Source organism: Neopelma chrysocephalum, unplaced genomic scaffold (genome assembly GCF_003984885.1).
Source record: "Neopelma chrysocephalum unplaced genomic scaffold, ASM398488v2 Primary Assembly neopelma1_24, whole genome shotgun sequence".
In the NCBI taxonomy this organism is placed as follows: Eukaryota; Metazoa; Chordata; class Aves; order Passeriformes; family Pipridae; genus Neopelma; species Neopelma chrysocephalum.
This window is the reverse complement of record NW_020897693.1, coordinates 40,241,764-40,257,556: the sequence shown is the minus strand read 5'-3', so window position 1 is coordinate 40,257,556 and position 15,793 is coordinate 40,241,764. Positions and strand designations below refer to the sequence as shown.

Here is a 15,793-nt window from a genome sequence, read left to right as displayed (position 1 = left end):
TTCTTCAGGTTGAACAATCCCAGCTCTCTCAGCCTTTTCTCATAGGAGAGGTGCTCCACCTCTCTGACTATTTCTGTGGCCCTCCTCTGGATCCACTCCAACAGGTCTTTCCTGTGCTGAGGGTCCCAGATCTGGTTGCAGTACTTCAGGTGGGATCCTCAAGACCAGAGTAGAGGGGCAGAATCCCCTCCCTCGACCTGCTGTCCATGCTGTTTTTGATGCAGCCCAGGATAGAGCTGGCTTTCTGGGCTGCGAGCATACCTTGCCAGGTCATGTCCAAATATTAACTCACACTTTACCCAAGCTCCATGGTCCATCACTCCGAGTTTTACTGCATTACTGTTTTGTGATAGCACAAGGAAGTATCTTAATTACCACTAAAAAATCCCATTGTATTCAAACATACATGCTGGCTGAATTGAGATTCCTGTCTATATACAATACCGCAAGTTTTTCTTCACTGAAGAATTACATCATCAAACGTTATCATTTTAAGTTGGAGAAACCAACATTCACAAGACCACACAAAGCATGGGAATGAATGCAGCTTTATACTTTTTTCTTTAATTTTCAAGAAGCATAGTAACAGAGAAAAAGGAGAGCTGTCAAAGACAATGTCAAGCTGTATTACAGCAGTTCTAGCAAGTCAGTTCAAGAATCTGCTTTAGAATATAGATGTTTCTTCACAAACTATGTAGCATGTGTTCACTCTAAAGTTCATAGAAGTGTTTTCACACAACATGAAAGGAAAAAAGCACTAATTGTAGGACATTTTGCATTTTTTTACCTGTTATACATCCTTTTTTTCAATCTAGAAATAATTTTTGTTTCTGCTTAGTTTCTTCTACACTCCATGCCTTGTTATTACTTCAGCATCTTTCTTTTCAAGCATTTTGTTTTCTTCTCTTGTTCCACACTTTGCTGTCCTCTGCCTGTTCTTCCTCAGTAGTCAGCAGTTATATTTTCCTCTCCTCTGAAAGCCTTATTTCTTCTCTGATGCTATCCTCCAATGCTGCTTGACTTCATCAGTTGATCCCTAAATTGTTTTATTTGTCTGCCAAAATTTAACCTATAGAGACCTTCCATTAAGGAAATACTAATCTAAGAAAAGATATTTAGTTTTCCTCAAAACACCCTGGAGTAAGAGTCTAGTTTATGGAATACATTCTTTACCAAGGCTCTCTGAGGAGATTCACATGCTTTTAAAAATAACTCATGTGTCTGTCTTCACACAGAAATTGAACTAATTCACACACTTTGTCTGTTTTGAGCATTTCCTGAATGTTGACAGCTCTCACTGCTGTTTCCAAAAAACAAGCAGCAGGATCTTGCCTAAAATAATTCTGCCTGCCTTGTAGGTTTTCCTCAGCCATATTCTATTCTTTCAGAATTTTTCCCTCCGTGGCTTTATTTTGCTTTGCAACTGATGCTCAAAGAATATATTTTGAAATGTTAATATTTCCCAACATTTCCTGGTTGGGAAACTAGAGACATCAAAGAAGAAAGGGGTACTACATTACCTTGGAAGCTAATGTCATAGTCAAAGAGCTTAACCTACTTAATTTTGGTTGAGCTATGATTGAAGGTGCCTGGTTCAGTTATGTGAACTCAACAAAAATTCAAGCAGTTCAGTTCTGATGATCTCACTGACCATGCCTGGCTGCTCTCTAATCCAGACTCAGTTCATACGCCCAGCTCCACAGTCAACTATAATTATCACAGTCAACTCATTACCAGTGAGTACTTACCATCAAATACAGCATTTCAGAATCTGAAATACTGTTGTTAGTTGTCTGGGATTGATTATCTAAATGTAATTGTAGCATTTGATAGCCCTTGGTAAGCAATAATGGGTAGGTTTTCAGTTTTTTTCTGAGCTTATATTTCAAAAACTGAGTGGCTAGTACCATATTCAACAAATCTTTAAAAAGATTTAAGTATTCCACCAACTTTTATATTCAAGCTCAGTTTACCTTACAATCCTATCAGACACAGAAGCTATGAGGAGGAACTATTTACTTAAAAAGTTTTCCATTAGTCACTTTCAAGATTTTTCAAACAAAGTAGTTACTAGAACATGCTTCCCAGAACTCTACACTTTTAGATGATGGCATTCTCTCAACATGTTTTACCTGTCAAAGATGTACTTTATTTCAGCCTCTGGAAAGGAATCCCCCAGCAGCTGAAACAGCAAGTTGAAAAAGAGAGGGAGTGTAGACGTAGGAAGTACAAAATAGAAATGGAGATAGAAAGGAAAATGTAGTTCAAACACAGGACATGAATTCTATAAACAGTTTTTGATCAATAGAAGCTTGTGATCCAATGTCAGCATCAGCTGATTTTTCCCTAAACACTAGAATTGTAAATGATAACAGCTGTTGCTATGTTAAGAACAACCATTCAGCATATTTCTGAGAGTCTGTATTAGCACACCAGGCCAAAACACAACCTCAAAGCATAATTTTGGAAGCATCTTAAAAAAAAAGACAAAAACTGGCAGTCAACTGATAGCAGGTGAGGAATGATCCACTTCCAAATTTGTATTCAGCAGAAAATAGAAGGCACAAGCCAGAATGCTAGAGGAGTTCTTAAGATGAGTAATATTAAGTGTGTGCTACACAAGTACACCAGGGTAGCGTGGCCAAACAGGCCAAGGTGCAGGATTAAGGCTCCACTCTATTCTGGGACACAGGTTCAATTCCCATCACTGCCAGGGATATTTTAATGGTTGGACTCTATGATCTTAAAGGACTTTTTCCAACCTAAGTGATTCTGTGATTCTACAATGCTAAGTCTGAACTTCTACCAGAATAAGTGTCATTAACTTTAAGATAAAACAACTTGAAGAAACAGAACTATCAGAAATTGGCAGTGTTAAATCAGCATTCCAATAGCTAGAGCATGGTGAGTCTCTCAAGGCCTAGGAATGCTCAGTTATTATTCAAAGCATTTCATCTAGTTTGTATTTTGTATAACTTTAGTTGCAAACAAACTTTTCTGTTTCTAAAAATTTTAGTCTATTCCTAGTTCTGTTATCTTCACCTAAGACTACTCTGCCACACAGTATGCTAAAACCACAGTGAACCAGTGTGACAACCAGACCAAGTCATCGAAGAAGCACTTTTTATTCAGAGTTAACTGCGGGGCATATACATCGGACAGATTTGCAAGCTAAGCAGTGCAACTTGAATATCAGATAGCTGCATGTACATCAGACAAGTATTTGTATTTGTCTCTCTGATTACCTCCTTGTGTGTCTCTGCAGGCACTTCTCAATGAAGAAAGGAAATCAGCTGCAGTCTCCCTCCCTGTTTTGCTCCCAAACGCACCATACAATGTGACTACTGACAGGTGACAACTTCTCTTCTGGCTGCCAGTCTTTACAATTAAGTATCAATATGTAGGAAACTGAGATGAAAAGAATTAACTATTCTTTTCCAAAGTATGTACTGTTATTCTGAGGTCTGAGATTCAAACATAAGACTACCTCATGCACACTTGCAGACTTTACTAGTTACCTGCATAGGAGCTTTCTATAATTCACAAAAACAAAAATTGTGAGGGCTGTAGAGAGAAACCATTATACTTCCACAATGCATCTTTATATTGCATACATTTTAATTAATTTATTGGACAACAAGTTAAACCTTCTCATGATGTGCAATATATCAGAGTGATGTCACACTTCTGTCAATTCTGCATGAACAACTCTCTCGTTCACTTGCTGAAAAACCATCAGAAGCTAACTAATTACACATCACTTTGCCAGAAAAACAGCAGGCCAACAGACCTAGTGAAGAGAACCTTGAGAACAGATTTATACCTGCATCTGTTTCTCCATAATTATATTTCCATCTTAAGTGCAACCTTTGTCCCTCCACTCAGTACCCTTCTAACCAAAGTGATACAGAGGAAAAAAATAGAGAAAAGCAGTAAAAATGATCAAATCATCTCCACCCTAAGAACAGCTAAGCAGGCTAACAACCTTTTAGTCTAGAAACAGATAAAGGTCTATGGAAAGAGAGGCATGGAAAAGGTGATTAGGGATCACACAGTTATTGTCTCTTTCAATGCAGGAAAAGAAAACCATCAAATGAGCAATTTTCAGAACACTGCTTCATGTGACATTGTTAAGTTGTGGAACTCGGCCAGAATAGACTGTGAATGCTAAAAGCTTACAGAGTTCTAAGAGAAGACAGAAGATGCTCACAGACAGAAGTCAAGAAATCTTCAGGGATAAACTACTACATACATGCCTGTACTACATACATACTTTTCCACAAGCAGTATCTGCTTTTGATCGCAAAGTTTTGAGATGTTCCTTTGATATGATAAAGTGTGACAAAAAGGGAGAGATCTGGGGGCTTGGCTTCACCATTTACAGAGCACAATACATCCTCATCCAGATCCTAGCCATTTATGCATATTTTCCACCCAAAACTTCACTGACCAGCCTTCTCCCTAGGCATGGTTCCAAAACCAGGCCAAAAGAAGGCTATCTCAATATGATCCCATGTTCACCTTCCTGCACTCTGCCCCCTTGAACTTGCCTTTCCTACTTCTCCCTTACATTAGCACTCATCTGATCATGTTGAGCTGGTTCACGGAAACTTGTGCAATTTGGTTTTGGCCAGTCTGAGCTGGTTTAAAGCACAAGGTGTCCACTAAGCACTGATGCCAGTACAATTAAGAGAGTGAAGACAGCCATGGACAGGCTACTCTCGTGGTAGGGTCAAATGTAGTTTCACATGTTAAGGTAATCTATTGCTTTGACATGTTTGAGATGCCAGATTCCAACCTACCTTATCAGGCGGTTAATTATCTAATACACTTATCTGCTGAGTCAGAGAAGTAGAGCAACTTACTTGTCACCAAAACATGATCTTGAGTTGCAGCAAAGCTTCACCATATATTATTCTCTCCAGGCTGAGAGCCTAAGCCTGTAGCAGTTGTAGGTTTTAGGAAGAAAGGCCTTGAACAAACAAAAATGATTATCACAACCGCAAGAGTGTCAGCATCCTTTCTGCAAATCTGAACTCACCCTACAACTAACTCGGTGAGATCAAGATCTTGGCCAGGTTTGTGAAAATAACTTTTATTGTTGTTTTGATCCACTGTATGTACAGAAATTGGATTAATTATATTAACTTAATAATAAGTAACTAACTGCTTCAATGTTTTATTTTTCTGTTATTACTAGTTGTTTATGCAAGCGATGTTTGCTTTTTTTAGAGCTCAGAGATATAAAACCCAATGCTTCCTACTATAAGAAGCTATAGGATTTTGCTTGTTTCACTCTGATAAACACATTTTCTCTAAAAGTTCTCTTCCACATAAACCATTCTGGAAAATAATGTCTCTAAGGTTCACAATATCAGAAACCTCAGTACTATGCGAACTCATCATAAATGTCAAGAGTGAGATAAAGGAGTTCTTTAGCTGTAGTCAGAAACTATCAATCTTAATATTGCAATCTTAGGAGATTACAATTATCCAGTTACAGTAGGCAAACATTTTTACAATATCATAACATTAGTAAATATTCATTTGGGAGTACACTACTAATCAGCAGAAATGACAGAACATTACGTGATCATCTGTGAACATTATCTAGGAAAGATACATTCTTCATCAGAAAAATATTTCTAAGAACTTTTAGCAAACAAACGCTCTTTCAGAGAAACTTGCAATCTTTTCTCTGGGAAAGAAGAAATTTCACACAGGAAGGAGTTTGAGTGGTTTCTGATCACAGATTAACTGTTGATGATAACATGTTGGTACTAACAGGTTCACCAGACAGAAGGAGGAATCAGCCACAGGAAGCAAAATCTCACATCTCACTATCAGGTAGTAGATCTAAGTAAGACAAAACTCAACCTAAGCATAAAAGGGAAGCTTTTTATCTTAAATATAATGTACAACTAACTTACAGGACCCATTACCACAGGACTCTGTGGAGGACTAAAAAACAGCAAGTATAGTTCAATAAGGAACCTGATGTTTTAAGAGACAGTCACATGACTTTGCAAATGCATTTCAGGAACGAGCAAGAACAGCAATCAGTGCAACATTAGGAATAGTTTTTCAAGTCACGACCTCACTTCAGTGTGAATATGCACGCACAGCCTATTTTAAAAAAGTATGAAAAAGGTCTGATCATCCTTTCCAGCAACATTTAGGGTATATGTTACAATCTAAAAACATTATTGCCTTTCAGTAGCATGACAAAAGTCACAGCAACACCAAATCCATATCTGCTGTGTAGAAAAACAGTCTATAAATACCTCATATAAACTCCATTTCCTATTAGCTTTCTAACCTAGAAACACAGAACCCACCGATAAGATTACTCAGTCATGCTTGTATTCATAAATATTTGCAGATTTTTGTCATATTCCAGGATTTGTACTTGAACTATGAACTTACAAATGCTGAAGGCAAGAAAAGAACTCCAAGTTCATAAGAACGGATCATCAATTGGCTGCCATTTTTCTCCAGAGCTCCCCAAGCTGCTTTAGATAGATTGGCACTATGAAGAGAAACAAAGCATATCAGTGAAGTAGAAAATGTTTAAACAATATCTGTAGCAACGCTCTTCTAGCAGAACTTAAATTCCATCAGAACAGTCTTTTCACGAAAAGTGACTTGGGTGTTATTCCTTATTGCTATTTTTACAGCACAGTGGGAGCAGCAGAGACAATATGTAAAAGAGCATTCATACAACACATGTGAATAATTATACAAGCCTATTTGTGCCATACAGATCTACAATACAAATTCAGCTTTTTGAATCTTCTCTGCACATGTCAGAAAGGAATTTCATATTGGTAAATAGCTTCAATTTGACTTAGGAAGATTAAAGGCTAGCTCAGTTATTACTAGTTACACTTAGTACAGAGTGGCTTTGCATTTTACATTCTAGTACAGAGTGTTAAACAGTATCTTTTGTTCCAGGCATTTTGTTCTTTGATATACTTACGAAAACAAGTATTTATCAAAGAAGTATTTTTGTTTCAGAGACCCCTGGTGGCCTAGTGGTTAGCGTGCAGGACTTTCACTGCTGCGTCCACGGGTTCAAGTCCCGGTCTCCTGGCCTGATGGAGGTCGTTAGCCCTGTGTGGCCATCCATCTATGAGAAGGACACTCTAAACAAACCTACGTCCTGAGGACCTCACTGCCATTGTCCAAGCTTGCTTGGCCCCGGCAGATGAACCTTAGGATTAAAGGGTGGGCTCAGTTCAGCGCAGGCTGTGTCTCACCTAAAAAATCCATTGCGCAGGCTGGAAAGGTAAAAGACCTTTCCCCAAATCTTCGTTCGCGAAGATGGGCCATTATTATTATTATTATTTTTGTTTCAATTTGTTATTCAGCACAATGCTGTAGTTAATCCTTCATCAGTATCTGCTATGAAGTAGATCAAGTTGAGAGTCAAAAAATATACGCAATTCTGCTGTCATTAAAAAACTCTATTACATATGGACAAAAATTCATATCACTATTTGAAGTATTATGAGATTACAGCAGTTAACTCACCTGGGCTTGCAGTTGACAAAAAAGTCATATATAAAAGTTCTTAAGTGAGAGGTGTATTGATTAGTTGTTTACCTTGTTACTAAGAACCATGCAATCTTCTGGAAGTCAGGAGAGAGTCTCATGTATGTCTTAATGTGAGGTATAGCACGAGTTCGACCTGAGACTTCTGCTGACCATTTGCTAGAAAAACAATAGGAATTCTTTTCATGTATGGTTTTATTTTAAGGTTTAAAAAATACCATACTACAGCGCCATGTTTCCAGTAACACTACCTATATTTGTCACATTCAACACTTATTCCCCCAGACAAAAGTTGAAAATACCTTATTTAACAGAATTGTTAATCCTGAATTCCAATTTTACTAGTAGTCAGAAGGGTAGGATTTTTTTTTCCCTTAAAACCAATCCAGACAAATATTCTCCTCAGTGTGCCAGATTCTCCTAACAAGTTTTTCCATTCCCCCATTCCAGCTCGCACTTAAGAAAGTAAGTCCAAACTTCAGGCCAATATTTCTTCTTTGAAGGCTATCAATGGTTATAACTTTGAGCATACAAGTTCGGCACCAAACTAAACCTCACAAAATTCTCCAAGTTTATTACAATTTATTATCCATGACATAGAGGCAGGCAGCAACTGATAGATAGTTGACACTACTCTTCCTCTTCCCTTTTCTGTACCCCTAAGTTGCTGAGAAATTTGAAGGCTTAAGAAAGTAGAGATCATATCTATGTGTATATATAAAAACTAGTTTAAAACAAGCCATTGCTGGATTAATTCAGCATCAGTGTTACAGAACTAAACTGTAAACAAACAGTAAATAAATGTATATAACTGCAGATATGTAATCACAGCATTTACAAGCACTTTCCACTAACAGCTGTTAGTCCTCACTCAAATTCAGGAAGAAGGCTTCTAATACACCATCTTCCACCCAGAGACTTTTCTTTCCTCACTTTAGAATATAATAGGTTCTAGTTTTGGTTATCACAATCCTCTTTGCCTAACTTCGCATTCTCTTCTAAAATGGAAATCGAAAAGAATCAATCAGCTCTGAAAAACCTTTAAAGTGTGCTGTGTTCATCTAAAAGCCTGAGAAGACTGACTTGGAAGGGCTGGAATTATTTACCTAAGTTGACTTTCAGGACTAACATTTACAGTTAGTGAAGTTAAAGTCAAGAGGTTTTATAGTTCATGGGTCAAGACCTACTTACTTTAACAATCCTATCTCCCCTGATGAAAGAAAGAAAAGCCTTTCTGAGAACTGGTCCTGTATTCCTAAAGGGCAAGAACTGACACACTCCACACATTTGACACTAACTAGAAATCTTTATATTTTGATGCAAGCCACACTGAAGTCTGTTTCTGAAGAATAAACTAAGATATGATATATGATACAGAACCAGCTAACTAAACTTCTCTTCCCCTATGGAACTCCACACTTTCCATACATACAGATTGTAAGGCTGTATCATAACTCAACCATCCTTGATAATAGCTTTTCTCTCCCAACTGACAGTTTAGGCAAACATTAAGGGACAAAAATAATTAGGTACCTCTGGTAACATTGTAGAAATGAAAAACAGGAAAAACAGTAGAACTGGGAATTTAAGACAGATTTTCTCTAGATTTACCTCACTACCTTACTCCAGGACAAACTTTTCCCCTCAATATTAACTGCAGTAATTCTGAAATACTCTCTCAATCTATCGCCTTTTTGCCTCCTTATCATCTTTGACAGATACAGGTAAGTAGTGTGTCTTAGCAAGAGTACTACCACTTCTATTTACTAACTACAATGATCTAACTGCAGTTTGTTTTAATCACAACCGACTGAAACCAGTATTTCGGAAACTCAAAATCAAAAAGTGGAACATACATTTTGGTCATGTTTTCCTTAGCAGGACAGCACAAACATGTAAGGAGAAAAAGAGGAAAGTGCTGGTTTTGGCTGTAGTAGTTAATTTTCTTCATACTAGCTAGTAAGGGGGTTTGTTTGGATTTGAGCTGGAAACAATTGTTAACACAGATGTTTTAGCTATCGCTGAGCAGTGCTTAGACAGCCTTTTCTGCCTCTCACAAGACCCCACCAGCAAATAGGCTGGAGGTGCACAAGACGCTGGGAGGAGACACAGCCAGGACAGCTGACTCCAACTGACCGAGGGGATATTCCATACCACACACTGTCATGCTCAGCATATAAAGCTGAAGGATGAAGGAAGGAGTGGACATTCAGAATGCTAACGTTTATCTTCCCAAGTAACCATTAGGCATGATGGAGATGACTGAACACCTGCCTGCCCGTGAAGTATGGTGAACGAACATTTTGCTTTGCTTGAATGCACAGCTTTTGCTTTATTATTAAACTGTCTTTATTTCAACCCACAAGTTCTCCCACTTTACTCTTCCAATTCTCTCCCCCTTTCCAATGTGGGGGTTGGGAGGAGGGTGGAAGAGCACAAGTGATTGTGTGGTGCTGAGCTGCTGGCCATGGTTAAACCATGACAAAGTCCTGAAAATTAATGTGTGCAGACATACACAACTCATAAGCAGAGCCAGGAATAACTGATTTTATATACCACCACCTCTTCCATCATTTACTTCAAGTACTGAAAGGGTTTTCCATCTCAAGAGTCTGGCAACAAGGCTTGGGCAGAGTTAAAACAATTCACGCCATTAGTCTCAACCATAAGAGAACAGTAGGTCCTCTGTGTAAATGCTCTCTCAACTTTTATGATGTTAGGGGAACAACACTGGAGTTCTTTGAACTGAGATGATGTTTCTCAAAACTATGGGCCTAAAGAACACAGAAAGCTCCAATACAACAATTATTATGGACTTGTTAAACAAACCCTTGTCAAACCAACTTCCATTCTTCGAAAATAAAAATTTGACAAGGTAACTGCACAAACAGAAAGCATGTAATATTAAAAGTCAATTAAAATTAGCATTAGAATAGAAAACTTCATCTGTTAAAGCTGATCAACTGTTTTTAAAGCAGCAATTAACAAAAATCATTAAGCATTGCAAATCTCTCCTTATCAATTAGTAATATTGAAAGGAAAAAACAGCAACCATACAAGAGAGAAAACTCTAAATTACACCATTTACACAGTAGTTAATTTATAAAGCAGTCTAGCAATTATTTGCTATGATCAGAAAAGTGAAATCAATATTAAGTTAAGTTTAGTCACATTATTCTTCTGAGAAATTACATTTCAAGCTGCACTACAAGTTAGTTAAATACACTCAACTGGCAGGAGAGAGAAAAGCAGCCCACAGACATTATAAAAATTGCATGCTTGGGACAGAGGTTCTGCCTCTTCAGGTGGGACTATAGAACACTATTTTCCAATTCCATTAATCTCTCCCTTCTTGTAAAGCAGAGCTATTTCTTCCCCTAACCTGTAAGTATAAAAGTATTTTTTTCTTTCTGCTCTGGTAGAATCCCTAAAGAGGTAAAGAGGTAAAGAGAAATTTCTCTAATCCCTTTACTGCTCAAAGTTTTATATTACGGCAAGTCTTTAAAACATCTTGTCTTATATTTAATGCTATTGAAAGCCTATTATTTTCCATATGTCCCAGATTCCATGGGTAAGAAGCTGCTGTATGTCACCTGCTCTATGGTAAGAACTCACATGCAGGCTCTCCTCCAGGGCTGGTGTTGTATATTACTGGTAAGGGTCTGCATCAGAGCAATTATGCAGGGCCACTTGTCATCTGCAACCAATGCAACAAATGAACTTTACTTCATCTGTTGCCCATCACTTTTGCCCTTTTGCTGCCAGAGCAGGACCCTGGCACATCCAATGGGACAGGTATGTGGGCATTTTCTCACTGAACAGGAATTAATCAATTAATAATCTCATTACTAAAGTAGCATTCTGTGCACTAAATAAGAGATTAACCAAAAAAAGGTTACATCTTTCTTCCAGTAAGATTCTCATGAGGTATATGACTACAGAAACTAAATTAAGACTGCACAAACACCTCCAGACTTATGATTTCCTCACCTTTTGAATCATGACTGAACAAGTTTGAAAATTTGAAGGTGATTGTAGCTTTCTTCCTTTGCTGCATGTGCTCAGAGGAAACACTTTAAAAGCAGGAGACAAAGCCTCACATGCTTTTTGTCCGAGTTCCATTCCTTGGACATTAACCAGCAAAGTCACAGCAGCAATCACATTCACTCCAGAATTAGGGATGCCTTCTGCAACCAGCAATTCTATTTCAGTCCCCTGAATATATTGCATCTTAGCATACTATTACTTAGTAAATTATCTTACCAGAGCAACTTCCACCTGGAAGAGTTAAAAGTTTCTGATGAAAGGAATGGGATGTTGTGGTCTTGTAAGAGGTTACAAGATGTACTAATATTTTTTTGATCTTTGCAAAACAACTTTTCCCCATTGTTCTCAAAACATGTTTAAGTTATTAAAGATTCAGGCTGAGGGAGACATCTGGCATGGAATATGTCAGACTGTTAGAATTTGGCAAAACTAGCAGCACATGGAAAGAAGTTCTTAATAGAAAATGTCAGGCACCTTTAACAAAAGATATTACCAGAAGGTAATGAGAATTTTTGCAGCAGGACTGCTGCACTCGGAAGATAAAAAAACCCTCTACGACAAAAAAGAAGCCTTCCTAACCCTGCTGTGGCTCAGCTGAAATCCTATTAATACAGAGGCAGAAGTGGGGAAAGTGAAATACAACTGTAAATTAAAAAAATAAAAGAGAGAAGTATTTTATTCCAGTCCAAAGAAGAAAAACTTAAATAACAGTTTACAAAATCCTAAATGCATTAGCAACAGTGTTCTGCATAATTTTTTTATAGGTAAATAGCATGTTTTCTACTATGTTTTGGAGATAAGACCCAGCAGATAAGGAACTAAAGGCTTTTATTTTAAGGAATTTAAAAATATCATGTTTGTAACCACTTCCACTTAATTTGCTTTTAACACTCAAACATTACAGCATTGTCAGTTTAAACATACAGTCTAAAAAACCCCCCAAAAAACCCCAAAGAATTGAGTTATACTTACTGAAAATAGGAATGCAACCACAGCTGTTTCTGTGCTGTCTGTATACTGTATGGAAGCGAGCCACCAGCTTAAGGAACAAAATAGAACATGTACATTTATTTTTTGAAAGACATTCTAAAAGCAGCAAGCATGTTGGGGAATAAGCTATCTGTACTACCCTCATGAGTTACTTTCAGGAAGTCCTTAAATGCTCCAGTAGTATAAAATGGTATATAGTTTGGTTTTTTTTTTAATTCTCATAATTTAGCAAGTTCCTAAACACTACACAGCATATTTACACTAAGAAAAAGAGAAAATGCACAGAGGCTATGGAATTGCAGGTAGTTTTCTGTTAGGATAGGACTTGATATCAACAGATTAGAAGCATACAAACTAGAAGGAATAAAACAAGCAGCTTTCAGAAGAAAAAAGAACCTACCAACACCCAAACAACATTATTTTAAAAAGCAAGAACTTCTCTGATGAAATGGTATTTGTATTGATTTGGCCTTTGGCTAATGCCTGTTGTGATTTCTTGAAACAGGTTTAATAAAGAAGAATCAGCCAGGCATACTGAGTTGTATTAGTGCTGTGTATAAAAAGCATGATACAAAGCCTACTGTATTCAACATGTCCTAGAACACACCATAAGGACCCATCACAAAATCTTTAGTACTCTCAGGAATGCACTAACTGCAGAAGCCCACAGAGCCGTTCAACTGCACAAACACAGAGTTGTGTAATTCACCAAGTTATTTCACAATATGAAAGAAATTACAGTAAGAAGTCACTGAGCTATAGACAACCAGATGTATTCAAAACACCCTAAACCTACCAGTGGGAATCAGATACCTACAAATTCTCTGGCTGCAGTTTCTATATATGTCCAAACACTCTTTAATTCAGAGGAAAGAAAAAGATCTGAAACAACTCCTGCTTGCCCCAGGTTCAAAATACACCGGCTGTTAGAAGAATTCAACAGCTACTCTATTTCATACTTCACAGGAACTTGGGCATCCAGCTTGGAACTGGAACATGCATTTAATGATTCAACCATGTCAAAAATCACTGAATCATTGAAGGTGGAAGCACCCTCTAGAGATCATCTAGAATAACTCCCTGCTCAAAGTAGTGTTGAACAGAGCACATTGTTCAGTACAGTGTCAAGTTTTGAGTATCTTCAAAAACAGAGACTCTACAGCCTCTACAAGCAACCTGTTTCATTTAAACATTAGAAACATTTCTGCTGTAAGGATGAATTGAGATACAGGAGATTTCTGTGTATGTCCATTGCTTTTTGTTCTTTCCCTAGTCACGCAAAGTGTCTGCCTCTACTTTGCATCCATCAGGTATTTATACATGTTGATAAGACCTCCCAGGAAAGTTCTCTTCTCCAGGATGAAGAATCATCCAGCTCTCTCAGCCTCTCCTTGTATGATTGATGCTCCAATCCCTTATTCATCTTTGTGGCTTTTTGCTGTACTTGGTTCAGTATGTCTGTGTCTGTATTGTACTGAGAAGTCAACAATTGGACACGGCACTCCAGATTTGGTCTCACCAGTGTTTAAATAGAGAGGAAAAGTCCTGGCAATGCACTTCCTAACACAGCCCAGGGTGCCATGGGCCTTCTTGCTACAAGGGTACACCTTGAGCTTAGTGACCATCCCTGGTCCTTTTCAGCAAAATTGCTTTCCCCAGGTCAACCCCAGTGTGCACTGGTGCCTGGGGTTACTCTTGCCCCAGCATAGTATTTTGCATTGCCCTCTGTTGAAATGCATGAGGTTTCTGTCTGCCCATTTCTCTAGCCTGCATGGCCCCTCTGAGTGGCTGAACAATCATCTGACACATCAACCACTCCTCCTGAGTTTGCATCATTTGCAAGCTCACCAAGGGTGTACTCTGCCCCACCATCCAGGTCATTAATAAAGATATTAATGCATGACCCCAATATCAGTGCTTGGCACATTCCACCACTAGTGGCTGACCCCCTGCTGGCCTTTGTGCCATTGATCACAGTCAGTGAGGCCTGGCAGTTCAGCCAGTTCCAATCTGCCCCATGTTCCACTCATTCAGCCTGTACTTAATCATGTTGTTGTAATGATGTTAGAGCAGACAGGGATGAAAAACTTAAAGTTAAGATAAACAACATCTAGTGCACTCCTCATTCATCAGGCCATTCATCCCTTTATAGAAGGACATCAGGTTAATTAAGCATAATTTATCCTTTCAAAAATGCATGCTGACTATTCTGGATCACCTTCTTGGTCCATCATGTTTGGAAATATTTTCCAGTATTCTTTGCTCCATAACCTTTCCCCAGGATCAAAGTGAGGCTGGCAAGCCTATAGGTCCCCAGATCCTCCTTCTTACCCTTCCTAAAGACAGGAAAGAATTTCTTTCTTTTAGTCCTTGTGAATGTCTTCCAATTGCTTTGACCTTTTGAAGACTTGTTTTTGAGTAAAAGAAGCTTCACTGCATCAGAATACTACAGTACCAGTTCCTGTTTCTGGTTTGCTGGGGCTATGCTTTCACAAATATATTGACTTTGTGAATATAAACATGGGAAGACTGAACAGAACAGCTGTATATTACAATATTTAAAAAATGACCAATGACTAGCAAAACATCTTAGCCTCTGTTGTATTTGATGTGCAAAACGACACTGCAAACAAAACTTGGCACACTCAAACCTGAATTTTCTGCCAAAATGAAAGTATGACTGGAGTAAGAAGAGTGGGCAAGAGTTGTTATTTTCATACACAGTGATGTATGAACATGGCTAGACAGACTTAAACATTACCTACCAACGCCCACAAAGCCTCTTGTATTCAATCACAATAGGAGAGCTGGAGCTAGAGCTCCAGTAAAAGAAAATTAAAGGATTGTACTGCCACCTATTCTACCACGTTCTCAGCAAGATGACAACTTTGTGTTCGTTCAACATCAACCACTAAAGTGATTTTGCAGGACGTTATGACCACAAAAAGCTAATAAATGGGGATTCATCTGCTTACCAGGATACCCTTCCAGACTCAGCCTCACATTGTTCACAGTAGGATAAACCTTCATGGAAAAAAAAGTAACTTTAATAACAGCTCTAAATATGCAAGCTGCCAATTTTCAAACAAATGACACTTCAAAGAAAACCTGAGGAAAAAAACACATTAAAAGCTTCACTTTTCAAAATGAATAAAATTACACTGGAGCTTAAAACTACACGTGTGCCAGTAACGAAGTCTAA

The 15,793-nt window shown here is 38.1% G+C and overlaps 1 protein-coding gene across 3 annotated transcripts in view; it reads right to left on the bottom strand.

The window, feature by feature from the left end:
* TDP1 (tyrosyl-DNA phosphodiesterase 1) overlaps positions 1-15,793 on the bottom strand; it is a 43,578-nt gene that overhangs the window by 12,733 nt on the left and 15,052 nt on the right. For 2 of the 3 annotated variants that reach the window (XM_027673316.1, XM_027673322.1), the window contains 4 exons: positions 15,567-15,615; positions 12,574-12,640; positions 7,606-7,713; positions 6,427-6,529 (listed from right to left, as the gene is read on the bottom strand). In XM_027673316.1, the coding sequence (XP_027529117.1) occupies positions 6,427-6,529; positions 7,606-7,713; positions 12,574-12,640; positions 15,567-15,615 (327 nt within the window). Of the gene's footprint in view, positions 1-4,731; positions 4,973-6,426; positions 6,530-7,605; positions 7,714-12,573; positions 12,641-15,566; positions 15,616-15,793 lie in introns of those variants that run through there. The other variant, XM_027673328.1, reaches the window with a different exon arrangement.